Raw genomic sequence first — 27,642 nt, forward strand, 5'->3', positions numbered from 1 at the left:
AGAAAAATTTAATCATTGCAAAAGGTATGCTTGGTTTTATAATTATATCTTTCGCGTTAAATGTGATTTACAAAATAAGCATTGAACTTATGTTTAATTTCTGAAGAAAACAAAATTAATTTACAATATCATGATAATGCTCCTTATAGAGCCAAATCCAAGCAGGACTGAAAAAAGGTGACTGACTGACTGACTGGCTGACATAGTGATCTATCAACGCACAGCACAAACCACTGGACGGATCGGGCTGAAATTTGGCATGCAAGTAGATGTTATGACGCAGGCATCCGCTAAGAACGGATTTTACGAAATCCTAATAAGGCGGTAAAACGAGATCCACACGTACGAAGTCGCGTGTGCATGCTATTTAAATATCGCGTATCTTCACCTTAAAGGCCGGCAACGCACCTGTAACGCCCCTGGGTCTGCGGGTGTCTATGGGCGACGGTAATCACTTACCATCAGGTGATCCGTCTGCTCGTTTGCCTCCTGTCACATAAAAAAAAAGTTAACATTTAACAATAATAATCAAAATAACATCTTTTTTGTTGCAAGTAAAATATTTAGAAACAATCTTCACAAACCGATGAAAGTCGTATTGGGAGCGATAACACTTCCCTGTCAAGCGTTTTCCGAAGATCGAGAAAACGAGGGTGGAAATGAAAGCCCATTGTGTATAGAAACAACCAAACCGAAGAACTTTGTATATTTATACGTAGCTTCGTTTTGACATTGGTGGAAAGCGTAAAGAATCTTCCAAATACTTCTTGTTATGATTGGTTCGACATTTTGAATTTTACATTTCACGATTGTGTAGGACTTTATTTATTAGACACTAGCTGACCCGGCGAACTTTGTTCCGCCTTAATGGCAATAAATAACGGGATAAAAAGTATCCTATGTCCTTCTCCTGGCTCTAAACTACCTCCCTGACAATTTTCAGCTAAATCAGTTCAGCCGTTCTTGAGTTATAAGTGGAGTAACTAACACGACTTTCTTTTATATAATAGATTATTAGTGTTACTACTTGGTACTTAATATTATTCTGTGGTGTTACCTACATATTTTAGTAGTGTTACAATTTAGACACCTGTCTTTTTGTTTCATAGAACTAGAGTGTCTGCAATATTAATAACATACGAGAGTTTTTGTTTTGAATTTTTGTTAATCCTATCAAATTATGTAGATTTCGTTGAGAATTTTTAGGAAGAAAAGTTTAATTTTTAGGTATCTCTATGTACAGTCGACTGAAAATAAGACTGTACATTTCTGTTCTCCTTCATAATATGTCTCAGTGTTTGCCTTAATGTCTCCCATACCATTTAGTACATCGCCTATACTATAACCTTTATTTTCTCCCCTGAGTACAGGCGCCCATTGTCTCTGTTGTTCTCAAGTTACAGGTCCGTAGCTTACAACACGTAACACAGCTCGCATAAAGCAGACAGTACAAATTAACCCAATTACTAATGTGAGTACAGTATTAAAGAATATAATTTTCATAGAACAGTCGTATTAGAATACATTTTTGATCATTGAAGTTGTAGGCTATTTTCTGTTTTTGCTAAATATTAGGCTATTTAAACAAACTTGTTAAATATCCATACCAAACGTACATAGTCGATCGAAGTACTCGTAAAAACTTCTTGCAAAAGAAATTTTATTCGGGTACGCTGGTATACATATTGCTGTTTTTATTTTTTCTTTATTGGAATCTTGCTGTTGATTTATGTGTTTTTGTTAGGCTATGGCAAGGAGCACGATTCAACTAGCGATAATAGACTCAATTAACTGCAGTCTTCGATACTTTCCTTTTTAACTTGCTTAACGAAGCAGGAAGTTAAGGAATGTGCGAAAGAATAGAGAATCATTTAACAGCTTTTATTTTATTAGTTTGTACACATTTTTACAGAGATATTATGCTTTTTTATGAGTTTTCTTGTTGCCGACTATAGAGAGAAGATACTTAGGTTACACAATCTAAGTTAAGATAATGTAGAGAGATAACTAAGTGAAGTACATAGAACCCTGTTGGATAATGGCAGAACTGCCTTCTTTTGATTGTTATAGGTATTTGTCACTTACCATGGTCTTTCGATACGTCATTCAGTTTCAGGAAGTGCGCTCTCCGTAACAAATATATTGTTTTAAACTTTCATGGTACCTAACTNATAACTTTACGTACCTTTTGGCGGGAAAAAAGGTATTTTCACACATAGACCTACAAAGAGCGTACCATTTTATTCCAAACGCCCCTGAAGACATCGAAAAGACTGCTATAATCACGCCATTTGGACTCTACGAATTCCCACGCATGATGTTTGGCCTCCGCAATGCAGGTCAGACCTTCCAACGGTTCATGAACAACGTCGTATTTCAAGGACTTGACTTTATATTCAATTATGTGGACGACACTTTAATCGCTTCTGAAACTGAAGAACTTCACAGAAAACATTTGGATATTGTCTTCCAACGCCTTAACCAATATGGCGTTACCATAAACCTATCTAAATGTACATTTGGCAAGCCAGCTCTCGATTTTCTGGGATACCACGTGACCGCTGAAGGCATCAAACCTATCGAGGAGCGTGTAAAAATAATAACTGAATACCCAAAACCTGAGACGGTATCAGAACTCCGTCGTTTCATGGGAATGATCAACTTTTATAGAAGTCATTTGCCACATGCAGCTTCTTACCAATCGATTTTAAACGCTTACCTTCACAACTCTAAACGCAAGGACAACACCAAAATAATATGGAATACGGAAGCCATTGAAGCATTTGAAAAGTGCAAATCCAGTTTACGCGATTCTACAATGTTAACACACCCCAAAGCTGACGCAACACTTGCCATAATGAGCGACGCATCCAACACCTGCGCGGGAGCTGTCTTACAACAACTAGTAGAGGGAAAATGGCAACCTCTAAGTTTTTTCTCCTGCAAGTTAAGTGAATGTCAACAACGATACAGTGCCTTTGACCGAGAATTACTCGCTATTTACATGGCAGTGAAACATTTTCGGCACATGATCGAAGGACAAAACGTTATTGTGTACACAGATCACAAGCCACTCGTGCACGCATTACATAAAAAAGCTGCGAGTAGTAGTGACACACCAAGGCGACTTCGACATTTGGATTTTATAAGCCAATTTTGTACATCTATTGAGCACGTCCAAGGCTCCGAAAATGTAGTCGCGGACGCATTATCACGCATCGAGCAAATCGACACACCTTCACCTATCAACTTCAACGAGTTATCCTTGGCACAAGAAGACGACCCTGAACTACGGTCATTATTAGAGAGTAAAAATTTGAAGTTCATTAAACTCAACTATCCAAGCTGCAATAAACCAATATATTGCGAAGTATCAAAACAATCGGCACGACCATATTTGCCTGAGAAGTTTCGTGTTACAGTCTTNAACTAACATTAAAGTAATTATAAACGGGATTCATTCCAATGTCTAAGTAGCTCAGATGGAAGAGCAGTCGCCCGGCAGACCCGGCAAAAGAAAGGTCGTAGATTCAATTCCTGCCTTAGGCAGTTCGATTTTTTCAAGTTATTTATAATTTACTAGCGGCCGCCCGCGACTTCGTACGCGTGGATTCCGTTTTACCCCCTTTTCCCGAATTTTCTTTGTTATAAACCTCACGGAGTCCGTGACCTTTCCAACGAATGCAAAACCGTGGAAATCGGTTCGTGCGTTCTGGAGTTATAGCGTCAGGGAGGAAAACCCGACTTATTTTTATATAGTAGATTTTGAGAAGCGACTCTAATCGCTAAGAAATTGTAATAGAATAGAATAGAATACCTTTATTCAGCAACAGCAGTAGCATAAAATTCCACCTTGTATAATGGTATAATAACTATTGTAGAATGGTAGTATTAAACATAATTAAAGTTTTCATCAATACGTCTTACCCGCATATACACTTTTCACAAGAACTGTAACGTAAAGTTGAGACCAGCCCTCAGAGAAGTGAACGAAATGCCCTTTGATGTTTGTCGTTAAATATAAATAATATAATTTAATTATGATTATTGCTTGAAATGTACCCGTCTACTTGGAACGAAAGTTACAAAGTTAACATTTTCAGAAGGTTAATAATTCAGCTTTCACTTGCCCAAAATTCTCGAAGTTTCTGCAATGAAAGCCTTACTTGACGGTTAAATCTTTACAAAGAAAATTATTCTTGAAGTTTCTCGTAGTTATGGAAAGCAACTAAATTCCATACCATGAGTTCTTGAAACTTTTAAGCTCTATACCAACCTATTTATATTCTTAGTGAAGTCTAACAGATGAAAAGAATATTTAACAATACAAATTGGAGAATGAAAGTTTTCTTTGTTATTACAGTTTACAACTCTTTAAGTTTGCATAGAAGTTTAGTTTTCTTATTGAGGGACAGAAATAAAGTGTTATGAAGTCTAAAATTCAAAAACTGTATTATGTTCGTTTCAGCCAAAAAAAAAATGTATTCGTAGGTTATTTCTGTATACAGAATCATGCTCTCTTGTTTATTTTATCATATCTTCAAAAATATTATATTGCCATTTAAGGCTGGGTTGCACCATCTTACATTAACTTTGACAAACGTCAAAAATCTGTCAAACTCCATACAAAAGTACCGTCATAGTTACGGTCAAAGTTAGGTGTTGCAATTCAGATTAAATGTGAGAAGACTATGTATACGGCGCAGTGTTTTGATTGTGTGCGAGTCTAACGTCAAGCTGTACTCGTAAGTAACTTCTTATAATGTACCTACTAAATAATTAATGAATGAATCTAGTCTTGCTTACTTCTTCAACAAAAATAAATGTATTATTAGAAAGCCAATGTCTTACATGGTCTCTATAGTGCCAATCTCAGTCCATTATATTGATCTCCAGAACATTATCATGCACGTGCAACTTCTTACCACGAGAGCACTCAAGCTGTTGTTTTTCTCATCGCTTACCTTCAATATTCTGAAATAGCACTACTTAACAGTCCTTTTTAGAAAACTAACCTTGGTAGGTAATTGATAGAAGTTTTTGTTATATAATTTTAATCTGTTTCTGGTTTGCCGCTCTTTGGTTAGTTTCTGCAAAAACCTAAAGTGAGGTTTAGATTAGCAATAAAACTTGCAGAAGTTGACTTTCGTAAGCTTTATTACCATTGTAAGTAATAGTAGTAATAGTAATAGCTGTGACAAGCCAACTTCTGCAAGATTTACACAGTGGTGATAGCTTGCGGAAGTCATCTTCTGCATATAGCTAGTCTAAACCTCACTTAAGATGCAAAGTAACGAACAAGTTCCACATTTGTACCGCTTTTCGGTTGTCAAACTTGACAAACATATCTATGTGTTCAAGCTTTCTTCTTCTTCTAATTCGTTTCGCTCTTGGCAGAGCGGTCGTGGTCACGTTGAGGCGTTGTTCACATCGGTTTAGAGGCGGATACAACTCTCCGCACGATCTCCCGCCATCTCTTTCTGTTGGCACACTGTTCAAGCTTTACACTGTAGCATATTAGGTCTATAATAGGTACTATTTTACAGCAAATATGTAATCTAATATGCTGACGACTGTATATGAGGTTGGTAACCCAACTCGGGCTCTGATTGTAGAACGAGTATGCAATGTTTGTATTAAATCAAGTGCTTTATTATTTCACGAACAGATTCTGTGGTTAATTGGATCCGCGGGATCTCTGAACGCCCGTGATTGATGTTTGTCTGAGATAATGCTAAGAAATCAGATATGCACGTTTGCGCAGTAACAGTCTAATTAATTAATAGTGGTTAGTTTTTATTCTGAAACGTTATTCACGTAATTCATAAATCTTGAAAGTCCGCCTTCAGTAGGAAGGTACTACAAATTATATTGTATTTTAAATAAACATTGACATCACACACTTGGTTAAAAGTAGTTTCTTTGTCACGCACCTATGTTACTGTAAAAGCTCGAATTGCAGTAAACCCTAAGATATTCCAGTAAAACCTAAGATCTACCAATGTCTAATGGTAAATGTCCCAAAAAGTTTGCGATTCGAACTCATACCACCATTTCGTTGGTAAATCTTAGGATTTACATTAATGGCACGGTAAATGTTGAAAAACAAAACATGTCATAACATGCTCAGCGCATCTCATCATTATCATCATCATCAGAAATTACTTCAATTGGAAAAAATCGAATCTATCTTAATATTGAAGTTGCCCTCTTTGTATTTCTAGTCGCTCCCTTAGTAATGTAGTCGCACGGACAGAATTTTAATATCTAAAATGGATTAAACATAACCCACTTTTTGTAAGCTCGTTCTGCATTTGATTATATTAATCAATATTCGTCGTGAATTAAGTTAATTTTTTGCTTACTCAAATTCATACCGCTCAAGTTATTATGTTTTAAGTATGCCATCATCAGTCGCTAAGTTATTTTTTAGTCGATCGTGTTATAATTCCCCATTAAGAATTACTCATTGTTTTATTCCTAAAACCAACATCTACCAGCTGACAGAGGTAAAACCTAGCATATACTGAATTCGTATGGTAAAAGCTCGAAAACATCGTCGTATTTTCAGAAATACTTACATTTACCAACTCATGTCGGTAAATCCTAAGACTTACATTTAAATCTTAAGATTAACCGTAGTTCGAGCTTTTACAGTAACACCTACACTATTTTATTCTTCAGTATTTCTTCAAACTAAATAAGTATGATTGTTATTATAATGAAACACATACAGACTTTAGTTAATTGCTAAAGTTACATCGTTTAAGTGTGACATGGACGTGAGTCCGTGACTGCGAACTCTTAGAGGAACTTAAACGAACAATGGGAAATGCCTTCATAGATTAAATTCAAATTATTATTAGGCCCTTTTCAGGGCACATAAACACGTCCCAAATATAACGTGTTCTACTACCAATTCGGGACATATTATTGGCTGGTGCTGAAAAGAAGTGGCGAAAGAAACTTAGTTACCTTCTTCTCGGTCCCTAATGGGAACAATTCGGAACGTCATGATTTAATGCAACGTACGAGTAGTTCGGCTTATACCTACTAGTTACCCAATATAAAAGACGAACGTATTACAATGACATATTATGCATAAAAAAACGTTCTGACTTCAAATATTTATTAAGCTACTGTTTTCACACACGTTAACATTTGCCCCAACTGGAATAAGCCCTACACTTTTATTGGCGTCTTAGGCCCGGTCTCCACCACAATGGAGATGAGATTTGAAGAACCAACCATATTTTTTTATTTCCACAACACCTATTGTTTCAGCTTCGGTTCAGAATCAGAGGTGGAATTGTGTAAAACAATCATTTTATCATTTGACAGTTCATAACGTACGATTATTCTGTCAAATGCTTTGTTTAACTGACTTTATCGTACGTTATGAACTGTCAAATTATTACGATTGCTTTACACAATTCCACCTCTGATTAGACATCACAATGATCACATACAACACATCTCTCAGCTTTAGTGGAACCAAACATCTTAGACGTTCATAAAAGCTGTTCAATTCCAATATTGTGTAAATTACCCAAAGTCCATCATTTTAATTTGTTACATAGAAGGACACTAATCGTTAGTCGCCGAATAAGTATATAGAATGTGGACTTGTATTTGTATAGTTATGTACAAATACAAGTAAGTACTACTAAGCAATGTTCTTTGTATTTTCTTAATTAGCGACGTACCTAGCTCTGCCTCCCGTAAGTTTTACTTTGTTCTCGTGGATAATTATTGCGTCAGATGAGAAATTGCTCTTTGGGTTATTTGCGAAGCAGATTTGGATCGGCACGGAATTGTCTATAGAAATATTGGTGAGAATTTAATTAAAAACCGTGAAGGTACAGAATTAGACGGCGTGAACGAGCTCTGATCGTTTGGGCACATAGTTTGGGTGTGAGTAATTATTACATACTAGCTTTCCACCCGCGTGTAATTTTGTCTGACACAGAAAAACTATATCGCGCGCGTCCCTGTTTAAAAAACCGGGATAAAAACTATCCTATGTCCTTTCCCGGGACTCAAACTATCTCTATGCCAAATTTCATCAAAATCGGTTCAGTGGTTTAGGCGTGAAAGCAAGACAGACAGAGTTACTTTCGTACTTATAATATTAAGTATAGACTAGTATAGATATTAGTATAGATTGATTGTTAAAGAATTTTCAAATAGAAAACGGATGGTCCGAAAAAGACCGGCATCGACTGGGACTAAATGGGTATTAGTAATTTCATTATCCTACTAATATTATGTTGGTTACTCTTTCACTAAAACTACTGAACGGATTTTGATGAAACTTTACAGTATTATAAAGTTGTTTTTCCATAAGAATAATATAGGCTAAATTTATAATGATCTATGACAAGCTTTTTCACGCGGGCGAAGCCGTGGGCAAAAGCTAGATGAATATGTCAAAATATTGTAAAAACTGGTAAAAATCACAAGTAAAACACAAGATTTTTCATACACACTGACAGGCTATATTTAACTCCTATGCCCCATTGATTTCGACATTGAGCTTTCGTTGGGATAAAATGTGCATTATAATGAAACTATTCATACCCATTTAGTCCCAATTGATTCTGTTTTTTTCCATACATAATGGACCTTCTCCTTTTCCATTAAAAAGCGATCTTTTTGCTAAATTAATTTGCAAACTTGATTACCTCCGAAGCCGACGTCGCGATGTCAATCCGATGTTTCGGGGCGTAATACAATAATCCCGTGATCCCTGTTACCATCCTCGGGATCGGATAAGACAGTTCCATGGTCGGCCGATATTTTAATGTGCCGAATTTGCCGGTACCACGAATGAAAGCGACTGAAAGTTGCGACTGGTCGCTTGGTTTATTGGTACCTGGATACAGGATAACATATTTTACAATATCTTAGGTCTGGCAAAATTATATAAAATTCATTTAATTATCTCGTTTTATGGTTTTTATAATCACTTCGTTTAGAATTTGCGGCCAAGCTAATGTTAACCGCTAATTACGCTAAAACAACTTGTTTTTTTGTAAATCAAAAATAATTAATACCTAATTACACATTACTCGTACACACTTGTCTACAAAAATGTTGATACATACATTTGATAGAAAACAATAAACTTACAATGTCGTTTGTGACTATTGGTATTTGGAATTGGAAAGGCGTAGTCACACGTTGTCAAAGTGCTACGGTAGGTAGGTATATGTAACGTGTGACTACGCCTTTCCAAACGTGAAAATTACTATGCAACTACATTAGCAACTTTGTTCAGTTCAGTATTCTGAAAATCTTGTTTTATACTTTTTCAGCGTCGTTTTTTGTCGTAGTTGGGTTTTAGTTTTTTTACTTTTTATTTATTATTTGTACTATTTTGGTGTTAAAGTGAGTAATAAGTAGTAAAGCAGCTATGAACGAAAAGATGTGAATTATATGCAATCAGCCCTTGAATACAGGTAAAGTCACAAGCAAATGCTAGTAATATATATATATTCAAAATGTACAAATAAAGCGCTTTCAAATGATACCAAACACGGCATATTTATCTTAACTTTATTTTTTAACTCTGTATGTTTTGTCCGCTAGAGGGCGCCACATTAAATTTTGTGAAACCCCATATAGCCTATAACCAGCGGACAATTAAGACGCTTCTAATGATATGTCATTTGTCGAATTCTGATAAGTAGTTTAGAAGTTACGAGGGAACACATGAACATACATACATACATACATACATACATACATACATACATACATACATACATAGCCTATCAAAATCATAACCCTCCTTTGGCTTTGCCGTAGTCGGGTAAAAATAAGCATCCAGTATATGCGTACTTGCAACGATCTGGTAAAGGTCGCGGGAGGAGCCTGGATGCGGACAGCGCAGGACCGTTCATTGTGGAAAACCTTAGGGGAGGCCATTGTTCACTGCTGGACATTTGGCTGAAACAAACGAACGAAGGATATGCGTACTTTTAAGAAATTGTATTGCTTTGTGAAACACCCGTCAATATGGAAGAAAGATCCTATTATAAAGAAGATCCTATACAGGGTGTCCCAGAATGGGGGAATCAAACTGCTAGGGGAGGTAGCTCTCCTAATTTCTCTTAAAATAATTATGAAAAAAAAAATTTGAGTTCGGATTTTTTTTAATAAAGTGCTCAAACTCGAAATCTAGTAATTATTTTCAAAAGTTTGTTTACAGATAAACGAAGCGATCATGTACAATTAACATTAGTAAGAAAAAAGGACAAATAAACTCCAAACGCAGCAATTATAGCAAGATACTTAGGCAAAGCTGATTTATTTTTACTTTTTCATAAAAAAAATATTTATGTCCTTATGTGCTTTATTTTTTTTCATATTTTTTAGGGATAGTACATTACTAGAGCTACCTCCCCTAGCAGTTTGATTCACCCATTCTGGGACACCCTGTATAAGCTACACTATTCTTTTAAGAGAGTTATGCTCGCCCTGTTACGTTGTAGAGACTCCTCGACTTGATTAGCCACTTGTGGAGCGCTACATATTAGGGTAAGACGCAGATTGTGGCAAAACAAGGACGCTTGTTTGATGAGATATGAATATGAGAATGTGTGTGCTTTAAGCTTTTTATGAACTGGATTTTATTCTTTATAGTCGGCTCCAATGAAATATAATATGATAAATATTGCCTCAATCAGAGATTGCACTGTCTCGGTATGCATAATATTGCGACACTTTGTACTCAAACATAGCTAGGTTTACACAAATCATTAGATTTACTCTTTTAGAAAAATGATCGGTACTACAGTAGGTATATTCACATTTTCATTTGCACATTTGTCATGTATTAATCGGAATAAAAGTTTGCTTAGTGCTTAATAAAATACATAACGTTAACTATTTTTTCTTTTTAATACCCTAAGGACGGTATACGGACAAAACTAGATATGATTCAAATTCTAATTCAGCGGTATATTCTAGTATTTGCTCAAACCTCACTCGCGCAGACTCGTCTTCCGGTTTGCATTTTATATGCTCCCAGCCGGCATAAAGTGACCGCCGCGACCTAGTTAGGGCCTTTTCAGCCGCACGCCCATTTCGCGGCTTTTGTACATTGCATAATACTACAGGCAGAACAGTCGACTGTAAAATAACGCATTAGGACAATTAAATGTTTTCAAATGGGAAACTCACTAACATCACTATCTAAGCTGGAGTGAATAGGTTCGTTCGTTTCAGCCGAAAGAAGTCCACTGCTGGACAAAGGCCTCCCCCAAGGTTTTCCACAAAGACCGGTCCTGCTCCGCCCGCATCCAGGCACCTCCCGCATCCAGGCACCTCCCGCGACATTCACTAGATTGTCAGCTTTAATTGAGTCCCTTTTTAAGGCACTCGTAACCTTAACAAACGTCAAAAGTTTGTAAAGGCCCATACAAAAACACCAGTTAACGTTATAGTTACGGTTAAAGTTAAGGTAATAAAACAGCCTAAATATTTCTATGTACTACTTTGTCTGAAACAAGGCTAAAGTACTCATATTTTAATCATTAGTTTAACTTGTGCATTTCCATCGGTTGCTTTTCAAGTCGATTTCATATCTGCTATCCTAAAATAGCTGGATCCGGTCTGTCCCTGACTCCTAGTATTCTTGAAGTTTCAACCGTAACCGATCCCAAAGGGAGCATATTTAGTGGCCTTGAAAAATGTCTTCAAATACGACCAATCTACCGACCCAGTGGATTTGAAATTCGGCCATTTGAATATTATTAATATTGCCCAATCGGTCGGAAACTGTTTGTGGGGCGATACGGGTGTGCTTGGCAACTTCAATTGGGATGAAAAGCGATAAAATGTATATTATAAGATATACCTAGGTAACAAGACGTCGTCTGTCTGACGCGGAAAGAATTTTTACACATTTTGGTTCATTTTTGTTAGGGTTCTATCTTAACCATATTTCAACAGCACAACATAGGCTCCTCCGGTACATTCAACAGCAGTTCATAATATAGTGTGATTTAGTTAACAAGAATTTGTTCTGTTACAAAACATAACCTTATTACCACTGCAATATGCTATAGCGTTTAGTTTATGTGCTGACCCAGATCCTCAGCTGCTCTCTTTCACATACTACAAGGCACCTTGAGTTCTTTCGTTTCAGCCTAATGACGTCCACTGCTGAACAAAGGCCTTCCCCAAGGCTTTCCATAAAGACCGGTCCTGCGCTACGTCTTCCAGCCCTTGAGTACCTCGATGTTAATTGTAGACTGACCTTCGTTTGGTGACGTTAAGACTTTCATCATCATCATCATCATTTCAGCCATAGGACGTCCACTGCTGAACATAGGCCTCCCCCAATGCTTTCCATGTTGATCGATTGGCAGCGGTCTGCGTCCAGGTCCAGCGCTTCCCTGCTACCTTTACGATGTCGTCGGTCCACCTTGTAGGGCTTAAGACTTTGCAAGCTTCTAAAATAACGCTCAACGCTCTTTTATTGTTTTCATGTTCCTTCCCGAAGTTTGTCTTATTTATCCACAATTTTTGTCTAACTATATTCAAAATACGGTGTAAAACAACTGGAAGCCGCTTTGACTGTTATTAAATACAATTTGTTTGATCAAACTTTCATTTGCTATTTTAACAGCAAAGCCGGCAAGTAATGATGAAACCTAACATCTTTTTGATTATAGACCCGTGTTTCAGTTAAATGAAAAATAATTACACCGGCCTTCTAAACTTTGAGCTCAGAGGCTTTAAAAATGTCAGAGGTCGTTCAAGTCAGTACCACAATATACTAACATCTAGTAAGGTGAAATTGAGCACATGTAACAGGTAACATGGCCTGCAGTTGAGATCTGTAGGTAGAGTTGGATCCTACAAGCATGGTTTAAACATTATTTACTTCATTTTATACACTAACAGCACAGATTTCTAATAAGTTACCGAATAGGGTCAGTTAAACTGTGATTTTCTTTTTAATTAAACTTGTTTATTTATTTATTTTAAACTTATTTGCTTACAAAAGGTGAATTTAATGCCATAAATGGCATTTTCGTTCAGTTGAACTTCGGGCCTAGCAAAAATTAGAGTAGACCTAACTTTAACCGTAACTATAACGATAACCGGTGTTTTTAGTATGGAGTCTCACAGGTTTTAGACGTTTGTCAAAGTTAAAGTAAGATGATGCAACCCAGCCTTAGGGGAACCTGTTGTACTTAGGNTGTGTGTATCTTTGTTTAGGGTGTTTAGAGTAGGTGGTGACTCACAACCAGACTGAAAACTATCTGTACAAGATTCATCCAATAGGATAGAATTTTGACAGTTGCAATTAGATATAAATTTTTTCAAAGCCTGGAAATGTTCATCACACTCTTTTTTTGTACATTGATACCGTTCAGACATTGTGTTCAAAGATTTCTTAAGATTACATAATTTATATTCTAGGTTTTTGACATCATGTTCATATTTCAGTACACTATTCTCTAACATTGTGGAACATATGTCTATGAATACTTCAGAATAACATAATATAGGCTATAATTTAGAATAATATTCAGTTATTTGATCAAAAAGCAACGATAAGTGTCAAGAAATTAGGTCTTTCTATGATAAACTTAAATTCTCACGGGTGAGGTCACAGGCAAAAACCAGTACAATATATTTACATTTCTGCATTGTCACGAGTCACCTAAACTCTCCTCACCTCTCCACTTTCGTATCTCCTCGAAAAAAGGACTCTTCATCGAATTATTGTGGCAAATACCAGAGTGGGACAAAATTGACCCAGCGGCGCTTCTAGGTAAAACCGATTTAAAAAAAAAATCTATTAATGTTATATTATTAAAAACATTAAAAAATGATTAAATTCAATAAATCAGAAAAAGTCAAAAAGTTTCATGGACTTTCGTTAAAAAATAAAAAAGTTAGAGACGATCAAACTCGCGAGTGGGACAAAAATGGGACGGCGGCCTTTCTAGTGTGGTGTACAAAAAAGATAAATCTAAATCTATTATTCATACCTACGTTGTCATAGTTGTTCATACCAACATAGCTACTACTTGCTGTCAACCTTCATGTAAATCATCTTTAAAACTTTTGCACCCTCTTAACACTGTCGTGGCATCACGGAAATTGTGTGCCAATAAGAATGGCGCTAGTATGTCGTGTTCCACACACATTAAGTAGGATATTTATTTAGAGCTCGTGACGTGCCGCGGCTGGCACGGCCACATCAGCTTCTTTTGATGGGCAATTTGGGGATGTAACGTTCAAGCAACTAGTAGAGGGTTAAGAAAAAAATAAGGGGATTGATAGAGTTTGATAAGTGGTGCAGTTATCATGCTCGCATCAGCTGCAACTTCACCATATTATCATTAATTTGTCTCCAGCCTTACAATCGCGTCGATAAGATAGATAACCTATATTGGTTGAATTTCAAGGCTAGACAAGTTGAATTTTTGTGACTGAAATTCCTTTATACGTGATTTGAACCCACAACCACAGCAACTGTAGCAGTCGGGTATTCAAACCACCAGGCCAGAAAAAAAGACAGTTCCTTTTTATCTGGCTCTTGGAAAATTATTAATAACGTTTCAAATCGTTTGACCAGTATTAGGAAAAAGCAGCGCAGGAAATTCAGGCACATAGTATGAAGTGGTTCGGTACAATATTTGGACGATTGAAATATTACTCTCCGGGAGTGTCTTGTATGTACTAGACAACAGAGTACCGTTTCTGCTTCGTCTGCAATATCATATTTCGTTTTTGTAAGGCTAAGGAGTAGAGTTGGCCCCGTGTGGATTTGTGTTAAGACTAAGCTTGAGAGCTTTAAATATTCCTTACTATATCTGGTATGGATACGGTTTGTCCATAATTTTTGTAACAATTCCAGAATATTTTTAAAGGTCAACAAATATTTGGTCAAAAAAATAAGTATTTACAAATATTTCTATAAGTACGAGAGTGTATAAAAGACCAGATTTTGGAATCTATTCAATGTGCAAATAAGCTTTAAATATACATACATATAAAATAAGTCACTGGATATTTAACCTAATTAGTTACTTTTAACAGTACACATTATCGTTTGATGGGCGACGCAATGGTGCGCAATGCAGTTTTGACGCCTCATCCATGAATGACAGATTCTTAAGTTGACAATCCTGGCCGCAAATAAAAAAACATTTAGTTAATTTAGTTGGGTACACAGAGTGCTACAGTGTGCTTGTTTCCGCCTTATTTCAGGTAACCGTACCACTAAAAATCATGGCCGCAAATAAAAAAAAGTTTAAACTAATAAGCACACAGTATGCTAAAGTGTTCTTGTTTCCACCTTATTCAGGTAACCGTACCACTATAAATATCACCTTACCATTAAGCAGGGTTATTTATTTAACCCGCCGTGGCGCGGCGTGGCTGGCACGGCATCACTCAACGTCTTGGGAACTTACGAAAAACACGCTTGTGATGCCCAAATTGGGGATGTAACTTTCGTAACCGTTGGAGGGTTAATCGTGGAATTTTGATTGATATCACAAATCTGACGGGTTAAGTTGGGAAGTGTTGGATAAGTAGACGCAGTAGCAAAGTAAAATCTGCTTTCACTGAAATGAATACAAAATTCCTTCAATTTATTTATTCATTTTAGACAACAGAATATCTATAAACATTATTAAGATTAGTAATATTCAATTCATTAGTAATTACATCATGATCATAGTTATTAATTACAAATAAAATACATACAATTTCATTATACCATAAATCAAAATCTTCGAGTGAGTTTGCCTAAAATCACAGTCGAACACAAAAATTCATTATTACGTAAAGTAATTAGTCAAAGTGCCTTGGTCACTATGTACACCGCAACAGTTAGCCTACAAGTAAAATTGGTGTTTAGAGCTCCAAATAGCATATTAGAACACAAAGCCGAGGCCTTATCACAAAGCACAGAGTTCGTCATAACAAGACAATCGCAGTGAACAAGGATTGAAGAAGGATAACATGACAATGACGTCACCAACGTAATCGCGACAGCCACTTAATCCACGGCCTCGAACATCATTATTTGGCCAACGCAAACTCCCGTAACAAGTGTGAACACAGAGTACGTACTATCGGGGACTCTTCCGCCTGACCACTTTGTAGAAATTTTAGCGTAAACGCATCGCTCCGGTCACGTGCTCACCCCGTCTCTAATTGGTTACGCATTTTACTATATTTTTACTACGACCAATAAGAGACAATCAGGGCTTAGGTTGCAATACGAAATACCATTGTGCACTTTATTGTCATACGGTTAAGGTTTAAAACGAAATGTTTCTTTTTCTTCAATCTTTCTTAGTTTTAGGCTGAGTTGCGCCACCTAACTTTGACCGTAGCTATAACGGTAACCGGTGCTTTTTGTATGGAGTTTAACAGATTTTTGACGTTTGTCAAAGTTAAAGTAAGATGGTGCAACTCAGCTTTAGAATTTTAATAATAGAATTTGGTTACAAACAAATAGATAATATGTTTTTTTTAATATTGTATTTTTATACGAGGTCTGTCTGCTTTTTGCTTTGGCGAACTGTCGACATATTCTCTCCTTTGTTTTTTGTGCAGTTTTGTGATCCCTAACCGATTGATTTTGTTTTGTGTTGACCCGTGCTAGTAATTGGACTGTTTGATTGCCTTTTTATTGACCTCCGCGCGATTACTGAATCATGGCCTCTCAAAATAATTCTTAATTATTCTTATATTTAATTACAAACTTATCTATCTATACATTGTTAACTGTTTAAGTATTATTTAGTTTGAAGTTTAATTTTTATTGATTTAAAACCTTGTGTAAAGACACTTAATGTGCAATAAAAAAATAATTTGAAATAAAACTAACTTAATATTATAATATGTATTTATAATAACCAATGACCTGGATCATTGCTACCTAGTTACAATATTTGTATTAAATTGTAATAACGTAGATAAGTGTTTCTTTTAAACGGAAAACAAAAGTTGCTAATGTATTAAAAATAAATAGAAACCTATTATAGGTTTTTATTTACATTCAAGGATTTAAGAATGTTATTATGTAGCCAGATCTTACAATAATTGTTTTTAAGCCACAAATATTCCTTAACTATTTCCTAATTAATTCAATAACATATAGTTTATAAATTATAAGTTCCAAATAAATTAAATACCTATTAAACAAGTAAAATTCGAAAGTGACTGTATGATTTTGCATTTCTCGCCTTAACTAGCTAAACTAATATCATGAGATTTACAATCTTAATATCAACAATAATTATAGAAAGAGCTACTTTTTTCTCAGGAAATTGCACAGTTACCTCGGAATGTGCGATAGCAATTTTGTGACCCGAGCGGGCAATCGCTAGTTCAATTTTTACACGAAGCCCCATATAATATTTTGTAGCGATTCTTTATTGGGTTTCAAATTTGCTAAAATGCGACGTTGCCAAACTAGCGCCACGGATGCGGGTAAGCTAAGCAATACTCAATCCTAAACGCTTTACATAGAGCTTGGTTTGCTAGGGCAAACATCTACAGTGGTGCGCCGACGCTGCTTAGACCCGAAAGATGAATGAATGGGGGCGTAGCTTAATCGAGCGTGTGTGTGCAAACAATTTAGGCCCTTAAGGTGTCAAGGCGTCCGAGTCCCCGATAGTACGTTAATAAACTCCGTACGCCGCCGCAACAAGCCCGCCGCGTGTCCGCCTCCATTTTTAACGAGACTCACCGCCGAGCCCAAAGTAGCCTCACGAAATCACGTATGAATGAGGCCTTTTTTCAGTTTTTTCGCGTGTACCCGCCGCTCCGGGCCATTAAAGCTTACATGTCACTCACTCCACCGGGGGGAATCACAAAATTGGTATTGGCTCCATCCCGCCGCGCGGGCCGCAAGCGCTCTACAATATCGCTTTGACGTACGGTCATTTAATATTAACTGTGGTTTTTCCGCAGATGGAAATGTTTTTTTTATTGCCGTTACGCTGTGATGAAGTGGCCGGCCCGTTGTTTGTGACGCGCTCTGATGTGTTGCGGATGAGTTGCTCTTTTATCCTCTCCATGTTTGAATACCGTTTTTTTCTATTCGAGTGTTATGGCGTTTGATGTCGGAGTGCCCACTCGTCTCGCCAGTAATTTCGATATGTTTACAGTTTTTGACAAAGGAATCCAATTTGAAAAACGAAATAGTCGGCTAACATGTAACGTGCGGTAGATGGGTATTTTCGATAGGAAAATTTTATTACTATCGTTGTGGATTGGATTCCGTCTACCGCGTAACAGTCGGGCACACAAATTGAAAACGTACCGGGCAATAAATTTTTAACTTTTCGAACAAGTGATCAAAATCGAACTATTTAAAAAGTGCTGGCTGAAAAGAGTGGCGACCACAGATTGAATTTATGGCGTGCGCTCACTTTGAGTGCAAAGTTTTCGTAAATATTTTCAATCCGATTGTATTAAGGGTGGGTTTTTACCGATATTTGCGGCGCTGGTATTATCTCCGGACAATTAATCGCTTGGCCAGTAGTTTGCTTACTTGAAAGAGCAGTTTCAGAATATATTTTCGATTGATTGCACTGAGTTTTCATTATTATGATTAGAAAGGGATTGGGTAACGTACTTCGAGGGTACTACAGTAAAGTTTGCCAACTATTTCTTGCTAAATTGGAAAATTTATTAGATAAACATAGCTTGTGTAAGTACCTACTATTTGAACTCGCCCATTTTAGATTTTGGTAAACTAAAAATTTTAGTTATTGAAAATTATCTAGATGTAAGTTATTATAAATTACGTATAAAATTTTCAAACGCGCAGTAAAAGCCACAAATAGCTGTATATTTGCTATTTTCATCTGATTTTAAATAGTGTTGTTATTGATCACATACTCTTTAAACATGGTCTAAACCCCGTCTCCGCTTGTTCCAGGCAAGTCGTTCACGCTGACCATCACGATATCGACGACGCCGCCGCAGGTCACCACCTACAACAAGGCAATCAAGGTCACAGTGGATGGGCCCAGGGAACCACGGTCCAAAACCAGTTAGTATCTATCTTATATATAAATATAGGGTGGGTGCACCAGTCCCACACCAGGAACTACACCATTTCTAATTTCACATCAAAATATTAACAATCTGTCGAATTTCCCGCCACTTTTGTTACGTTTGGTAGCACTGCCGTACTTCTACCAATCATTAGTCATAAATAAAAGCCACAAACACGACTTGGTACGATCTGGTCAACCTTAGGCACATTGCGACTTTCCACATTGATTGTTAAATAAAAATAAACCTTACAGCTATCAAGAAAATTGGGATAAGCTACTTGATTCTATGATAGACAAGGAGTAGTTAATTCTTTTTTTTTGCAATGATTGTTGTAGTAATTGAGTCACAATATGAAAATTACTTTTAAAATATCGCTTATTCGGTTTGTTACTGGTACACCCACCCTATATAACTCAAAGGTCAACGCACAGCCCAAACCACTTGACGGATCGGGCTGAAATTTGGCATGCAGGTAATGTCATGACGTAGGCATCCGCTAAGAAAGGATTTTACGAAACACCACTTCTAAGGGGGTAAAACGGGATTCACGCGTACGAAGTCGCGGGCGGCCGCTAGTCTGTTATACAGCGTTAGATAGATGGTGTGAGGGCAGTCACCCGGCAAGGCACCACCTTGGGCATTTTATACTTCGCCATCTAAATAAATAAATAAATATAATACACTGCGCCGCTAGCCCCAAACTAAGCAAAGCTTGTACTATGAGTACTGACAACGAATATAAATATACTTGTATACTTTTTTTTTAAATACCTACATATTATGCATGGAAAACACCCAGACCCGTCACAGAAATTAAAATTCATCATCAATTTCTGCCCGGCCGGGTATCGAACCCGAGACTTCTCAGCATAGTAGGTACTCCGTTCTGAACCACTACACCAAACGGCCGATGAAGTCTAGTTCTAAACTAAGCAAAGATTGGGCTGAAATTAGTCAGCCTGAAAGTCTAATCTGTAAGTAGGTCATTGTGAATCACAATTTTAATCTTTCTAAGCACTTTTTAAACCAATTGTTAAAATAAACCGCCCGACTACTGAAAACTCTGTGAGGGTTCCGTATAAGTTTGAATAAATGACACGAATTACGATACAAAGTGAATAAAAAATTATTACTTACCTATCTATCATGTTGACGGTATTTTCCTCTAGTACTTAGAAACTTGTGAGCTTTCTACATCCTTATAAACATAAGTAATTACTTTTTAGACAATTTTAAAGCATTTCTCAGCCAATATTTATTTAAAAAATAAGACCGCACATTATTCTCTAACCGCTTCAGCCATAACTCTGCTCTGTCCAATATCAAAACACATTGTATCACAGCATTATAACGGCACTAACCGAAAATAAACATCAAAGGTTCAAATTACTGAACACTCCAAAGCACAAACGAGGTCGACCGCAAAACATTCGAAACACCGGTTTTAATGAAGATAATTTATTAATAATTTGCACCAGATTTTACCTTTTCGAATTCACTGAGCGTGAAACTAGATATTTCCTTTATTAGAATGTTGCGTTTTAAAGGGATGTAGAGTTTGATTTTATTTATGAAATACTCAGCATTCTTGATGTATCTGACTATTTGCATGTCTTGGAAACTTATTTAGAAAATCCCTAGAAGATTAGAATGCTTTAGTGCATTAAGTTCGCCTTATGTACAAATTTATTTTGGCATAAAAGTTTCAATAAATAAATAAATAAATAAGATTTTAATCACTGTAACACAAAATTATAAGGTGAGTAGGTACATTTTAAAATCAATAATAGCTGCAGGAAAAAAATTTAGAACTCTTATTTTTTCAACCCGTGGGTTAATCTTATTATACCTGTTTAGATTAGATTTAAACAATTTTATATTTAGTGAAATTCTTTCTTTTCTACATTTAGCAAAATCAAAAACAAACAGCTACCGAACGAAGCATTTAAATTACGAAGAGGCGGTGATGGTAACAAATGACGGTCGGAGCCGGAATCACATCTAATGCACGATCAATCCTTCACGCGGAGAAATTAAAATAATTGCAACCGTACTGACGGCTATCAGGCCCACGCACGGAAGGGTTGGGTACAAGGTACAGTTGGATGCAAAACTGTTTACCGAGGGTACCATATCTCTTTGCTGTCTCTTTAAATAAAACTAATTATAAAACTAAAATATCGAAAAATATGAGTCTTGAGTCTTATGTCGCATCGAATGTAAATTACCAAGAAGCAGTGAATAAAATGTCAGTAACATCTAATGCACGTTCGACGACAAATTTAAATAATTGCAACGGTCAGGCCCACACAGTACAGTTGGATGCAAAACTAACTACTGAGGGTTAAACTTTAAAGCTATTAGTATTTTTTTAATGGATAACAAGACAGGTATTTGACCGCAATCGCACCTGGTGGTAAGTGAGATGCAGTCTAGGATGGTACATACGAGTATCTGTCCTGTAAGTGTCTATTCACTCTCGCCTTAAAAAAAATGTATTTTTGTAGCTTTTTGATTTGCGATGTGAACGATCTGAATTGCAACGAATAAATGACAGATCTTTCACGCGGAGAAATTAAAATTATTGCAACCGTACTGACGGAATATCGCCCACGTACAAAAAGGGTTGGGTACAGTTAGATGCAAAACTACTCGTATGTCCCTAGTGTAGAGTACCTAGTATGTATTCATAAAAGTTTGTGTTCACATGTAAATCGCAACGATATTTGACATACGTATTCATTCATCATATTATTATTTAAAAGGATTTATCCAACTCTATTAGTATTCTCTATAGTATTACCGTTTCCACACGATTTTTATCCCTAATATCGGCCCTTTTCCAACAAAATTCAATCTTGCTAACCCTACCGCTAGACGAATGGTACAAAGGAGGCGCGTAATGAATCGTCTGTTTAATTAATTAGTCAAGAAGGGCAGGCCTAACCGCCCGTGTGTGCATGCCCTGCATATTGATTTATGTGCTCTCTACGCGATAAATTATTTAATTCCGCTAAGTTCCGCGTGTTCAGGAATTGACAGGGAATTGTAATTTGGGTGGTAGAGATTTTGTTGAATTATTCTGGGTTCGAAAGGTACATCTGCATTAAATGGAGCGTTTTGAACGTAGGAAAAATATGATTTTTTTAAACAGTTTAACTAGGAGTACACTAGTCGTCATCCAATTGTAATTGTGCTCTTTTCAGGAAATCTAAATTTTTCATGGATGAAATGTAGCTTAATAACATACGCACTTACCAGGTATATTGTTGTTTTGGTAATTAAAAAAATCAAACTAAAAGCTTCCCAAAACGGGACTATTCCCACCTTTCGCCCCTTTGTTTTGGTAATGGAAAAATTTCAGGTATAATAACTATAAAGTAAACACACACTCTACGTACGTTTAAAAATAATACAACCCGATCGGCCACGATACGTCTGGTTACAACAATGCTGTCCCTCCGACGCAAATAGCGTCGCGGAAATTACAAACATTGTCCCGAATGCTCGCCCTCCACTCAATAGTATGCTTAATCACCGTCCAATAAGGTGCACGTTATTGTGCGTCGTTGTGGGTGGTTGGTTTTACAGCGGCAGTAGCCTAGGATATTAATCGGACTATTAAAGATGTTTTTCTTAAAGGTTGTAGCGCTATTTCGGTGCGCGAGCGCGGGTGGTCCGGGACTCGGCGCTACCGTTTACGCGCCATAAAGTTATGTTTACTTCACACGGTGTCTAAAATTTTTGGACCGTCTTTTGTTTTTGGAAACAAAAGACAAAAATGAGTGTCGTAATAGGTGCGTTGACACCAGTAAATTACGTATTTTTGTGATCTATCCTATCTAAGTAAATACCTAACGCCCGTATTCGCAAACATTACTATGAGGTCGCGTGGACGCACAGGGTGACACATTAACCAATCATAGAGCTTTATTCAACGCTGTGCGTTCGATTTGTAGCTTCACTTAAGCAAGCATCGTTTGTGAATACTGGCGTAAGTTTACTTATGGTTGATATGACTTTATAGCTAGGTATAAATTTTATTTTTGGAAATAAACCTAAATAAAATAAACATGCAATTTACACACAAATAAAGAAATCTTTCAATTATTTTAATAAATAAGAGTTTTCTATATTACATTCTTATTTGAATGTTTTACAATGTTCTTTGAATCTTTCTACGCACAACCTGCACAAGATTCTAGTATAGAGTCACATAGAGTTCATCACTACTAAAATGTCAACTATTTTCCGTTTAGAATTTCGCTCGCCAATTAATCAGCTGGCTCCAAATTAAATATGGCCGAATAAAGCTGGGCTAACTAGTTGAAATACTTGGCATAATAAATCTAACTAGACTGGACGCCACCCTATGTAATCCTTTAATCAGGTCCACAGTAGCCCTTGCCGCACCCTATTTTTACCCCCAGCCCCCCCAAACCCCCCTGAACCCCCCCTGAACGGTGCAAATGACAGTTTCTAATTCCAACTTGCCATGAAAGTGTGTAATTGTTGTGCCGTTGATTTATACACTGGAGCCTTGCGAACTGAGCATGTGTGAGGTAAGGGCGCCGGCACATTCGCTCGTTTTAATTGATTAGGGATGTATTCATTTGTCTATGTTAGGTCAATGACACGTTTAATAGTTTTTCAGAATAATTAATCCGTGTTTTGTTTTTTAATGTTTTTGATACCAAAAATATGTCGTGAAGCTTACAAGAATGAATGAATTATACTATAAACGGAAATGATATTTTTTGCTGGAAACACGGTTATGAAAGTTATTAAAATAATGATTAGTTTATTTGCGTTTTTAGTAAAATACATAATAATTCATGCCAATAAACACGATTACTATTAAGAAAATACTTTTCATCTTTAACCAACACGTGATTGAATTAAATTAGAAAACTATCTGAAACTATTAAGCATTGTTAGCTACGAGTATTCACGATGACGCGTGACGGTATTTGAATACCTACTTACTAAAAACATCACAAATACCAAGATTTATAAATTGACAAATATTTTTTATTAATATTAGCAAATAAAAAAATTCAAAGTCTACACTCCCCTTTAAACGAGGCAGAACCAATTGCGTTTCGCTGTGTGAGTCCACATTCGTCAATCTTATAACGCCTTCATATGTGTGGGTAAATTAAAAGCTTTTTTGTATCGCGCATGTGTGAGTCGGTAATTACGATAAGCTCGAACTATTATCGGGATCTGAAAGGTAATGTGTATATGTAGATGATGGGTAATATGTATTAGTATATGTAGATGAGGGGAAACTGGGTATGAAATAAAGGCGCCTCATAAAAGATTCAGCTTCCGATAGTGTATCGTATGTGGGGTGTATTAGAAACGTTTTAATATTAACCGCAACATTAGCTGCGTTTTAATTTTTCAGATGTGTTTCGGGGGACTTAGAGTCATAATACAACCTACAAAGGTAGAGTTTAGAACACAAGTCTCTTGAGACTTAGGTATTAGTTAGACAACAATTCATTTCATGAGAGGATGTTTTCTTTTTTGTCAAGGTTTCTCACGGCTTATCATTTAAAACCAGAACAGTATGTACTGATGTCTCTCTCATAGGGACACGTCGCATACATAAAAAATGTTTCATGCGTAAAACTTTCGTTAAATCAATTTACCGTACACCTATGTCAGAAAAAAATCAACATTCAAAGAAAGAAACAAATTCATACAGAGTACACACACAGGTGGCTTATTTTCGTTTTGTGTTTCGGAACAAAATGACCCGCCCAAATTAATAATGCGAGTGTGTCACACGTCTCGACTTAATCAAAGGTGACAGGTGAAACATGTGCTCAACCCTTCGAGAGATTAGATTAGCCGGTGCGATCCGTAGAGCCGATGCTAAATCTACTTTACTTACATACTTGCTTGTCATTTCTTTCATATAATGAACAATATTAATATTATGTTTATGTATCTTTGTGTATGTCTATTATATTAATATGTATTCGTATGTTATTTATTTTATCTAATGCTATGTAAGTAGGTATATTAATTAAACGTCATATTTATTACACCGCCTTAATCTCTCTACTCGACCTGTGGTTGACTGGCAGATAATGCCACCTGGCATTAAGTCCGCCACTGTACATATGTATGTGCAAAAGTGTAAATAAATAAATAAAAAATGAACTAGCTTTCCGCCCGCGGCATCGTCCGCGTGGAATTTTGTCTATCACAGAAAAACTTTATCGCGCGCGTCCCTGTTTCAAGAACCGGGATAAAAACAATCCTATGTCCTTTCCCGGGACTCAAACTATCTCTATGCCAAATTTATCAAAATCCGTTTAGTGGATTAGGCGTGAAAGAAAGTCAGACAGAGTTACTTTCGCATTTATAATATTAGTATAGTGTATAGTATAGATTGGATAGGACTATTCTTTGAACTGTCATGGTGAAATAGTTATTTACATGTATTTTGTTATTGGATTTGAATTCAAAGATCCAAGTTTCGATAAATATAATGGTGGTGCTTGGGTTTTGACTTTTAAGGCGGAGTTGCACCATCAACTTTGATCGTAATTATAACGTTAACCGGTGTTTTTTGTGTGGAGTATGACATATTTTTGACGATTGTCAATGTTAATTAAGATGGTGCAAGAGATTCAAGAAGCAAATTATTTGTTATTGTTATACGAAAATAAGTATAGCTTTTTTCTGTGAATAACTAAAAGATTAGCATTTCCTTTTTTTAAGTATTAGTGCAAAAATTTTAAGGCAAAACGAGAGGTCGTCAGTTTGACCGTATTAGTTGCTTTCAATCACCACATCTTTAATTTCCTTGGCGTCTTAGAACACCAATTAACGCCAACCAAACAGGTTAGGTTTATGGCCACAGCGGATACCTGTAAACCAATACGGCACGTACCTATCTACGTCCCTTCCATACGGTGGAGATTGAATTATCTTGTTATGTGTGCGTGCACATTGTGCGTTTACCCTATTGATAACGGCCTGTTGATTGACGGTAACTATGCTCAGACTTGCACCACACTTGCACTAAGTCATACTTAGCCTGTTGAGAAGGAATCAACACCATACCTAGTGATCAAATCTCTACCCAGGTAATTAGGAAAAAATATCTTACTTTTAGCATGCATGTCTGTTTAAGATTCAATCGCTCTGATGACGCTATTTTAATTTATAATTTGCACGTTTGCGATTTCAATATTGACTTCAAGGCGAGAGTGAATAGGCACTTACAGGGCAGATATGTACCAGCCTAGACTGCATCTCACTTAAAACCAGGTGCGATTGCGGTCAAATACCTGCCTTGTCTAGCATAAAAAAAAGATTTATCCTTAGATTTAGCCCAAGACACATTAATTTAAATGTAAAAAAGGTTATCGGTAAATTAAAATTATTGTTCAAGCTATCAAAAAGGATCGATCAAAAAGAACGGACGTAGAAATTTTTTAGGCTCAATGACTATTCTCAATGGCTGCGCTGATTTATTTCAGGCATATTAGTATTCGACCGCTTTGTCTAAGGAAACGTGTTTTAATCACTCGATACAAGTTTTAATCAATTCAACTGTTAATCCTTGCTTTTAAAACGGAATTTTCACTCATGTGTACTCCACTGTTCATACATTTGCGCACGTGTGCAACGGACTATGACGCTGCGAAACTTAAAACATGTATTAATTAGTCCAAAAGGTCAATAATCTAAAATTCCCCAAAATCATCATTGTTTCTAAATCGAAATTTTCTCTCGTGTGTACCGCACTGTTCATACATTTTCGTGTATTTGCACACGTGTGCAACGGACCTATGACGCTGCGACCTTGATTAGTGACGTCGATTGGATAGCAATGCAATTCGGAAGTGCCGAATCGGGGGTGGGGACGGAATTAGCGGGCCTTCATTACTACAACCGCTTCGATTATTCACGAGTTTCGGTTATACGCGTGCCATATTATGACGTAATTGATTTGATTTTGATGATAATATTTGCTGGCTTTTGTCATGCTTTGAATGTTAAGCGTCTTTTGAAGCATTTCAAAATCAATCAGCACACACTGTATATCTGGATTTAGCATTTGTTTCTATAATTTTAACGATCTCATAAGAGGCATTCGCTTCACGTTAAATATAAAGTAAAATTATGAAAGAAACTTAAGTTGCGGTAGTTTTCACGATTCAGGAACAGTTTCCACCACAGCGGAGAGAAGAGAAGATATTCTTGAATAAATAGGTCGTTTCAATAACACCTCTCCGCGCGTTCAGCTTCAGAAATATGTAAATAGACAAGTGGCACTTTTTAATCTAATCGAAAATCGAATGCGTTGAAACTCCATCCAAAAAAAGGCTTTTCGGCCATCTTTCGACATAAAAACTGTCACATTGGGCACTTGGTCTGGGGGGGTTAATTGTGTATTGAAACACATCTTCTTACCTCTTCGCTTTGGTGGAAACCGGGTTTCAAAAGGTACCTAATAAGAAGTCGCGAATCAGTCTGACTGAACCATTTCTGACGCACATTGTAGCTCTTTAAGTCTGACTCCAAAGTTACAATCTAAATCGCTACAACAATTAAAAACCTTTA

At 36.6% G+C, this 27,642-nt stretch overlaps 1 protein-coding gene across 1 annotated transcript in view; it reads left to right on the top strand.

Annotated features, from left to right (window-relative positions):
• The window catches only part of RunxA (RUNX family transcription factor Runt related A), a 79,554-nt gene that overhangs the window by 44,019 nt on the left and 7,893 nt on the right, over positions 1 to 27,642 (top strand). Inside the window, exon 3 of the mRNA XM_028316633.1 lies at positions 18,932 to 19,045. Within this exon, the coding sequence (XP_028172434.1) occupies positions 18,932 to 19,045 (114 nt within the window). The remainder of the gene's footprint in view (positions 1 to 18,931; positions 19,046 to 27,642) is intronic.

This window comes from Ostrinia furnacalis, unplaced genomic scaffold (assembly GCF_004193835.3).
Source record: "Ostrinia furnacalis isolate ACB-3 unplaced genomic scaffold, ASM419383v2 OfSCF5820, whole genome shotgun sequence".
Taxonomy (NCBI): domain Eukaryota; kingdom Metazoa; phylum Arthropoda; class Insecta; order Lepidoptera; family Crambidae; genus Ostrinia; species Ostrinia furnacalis.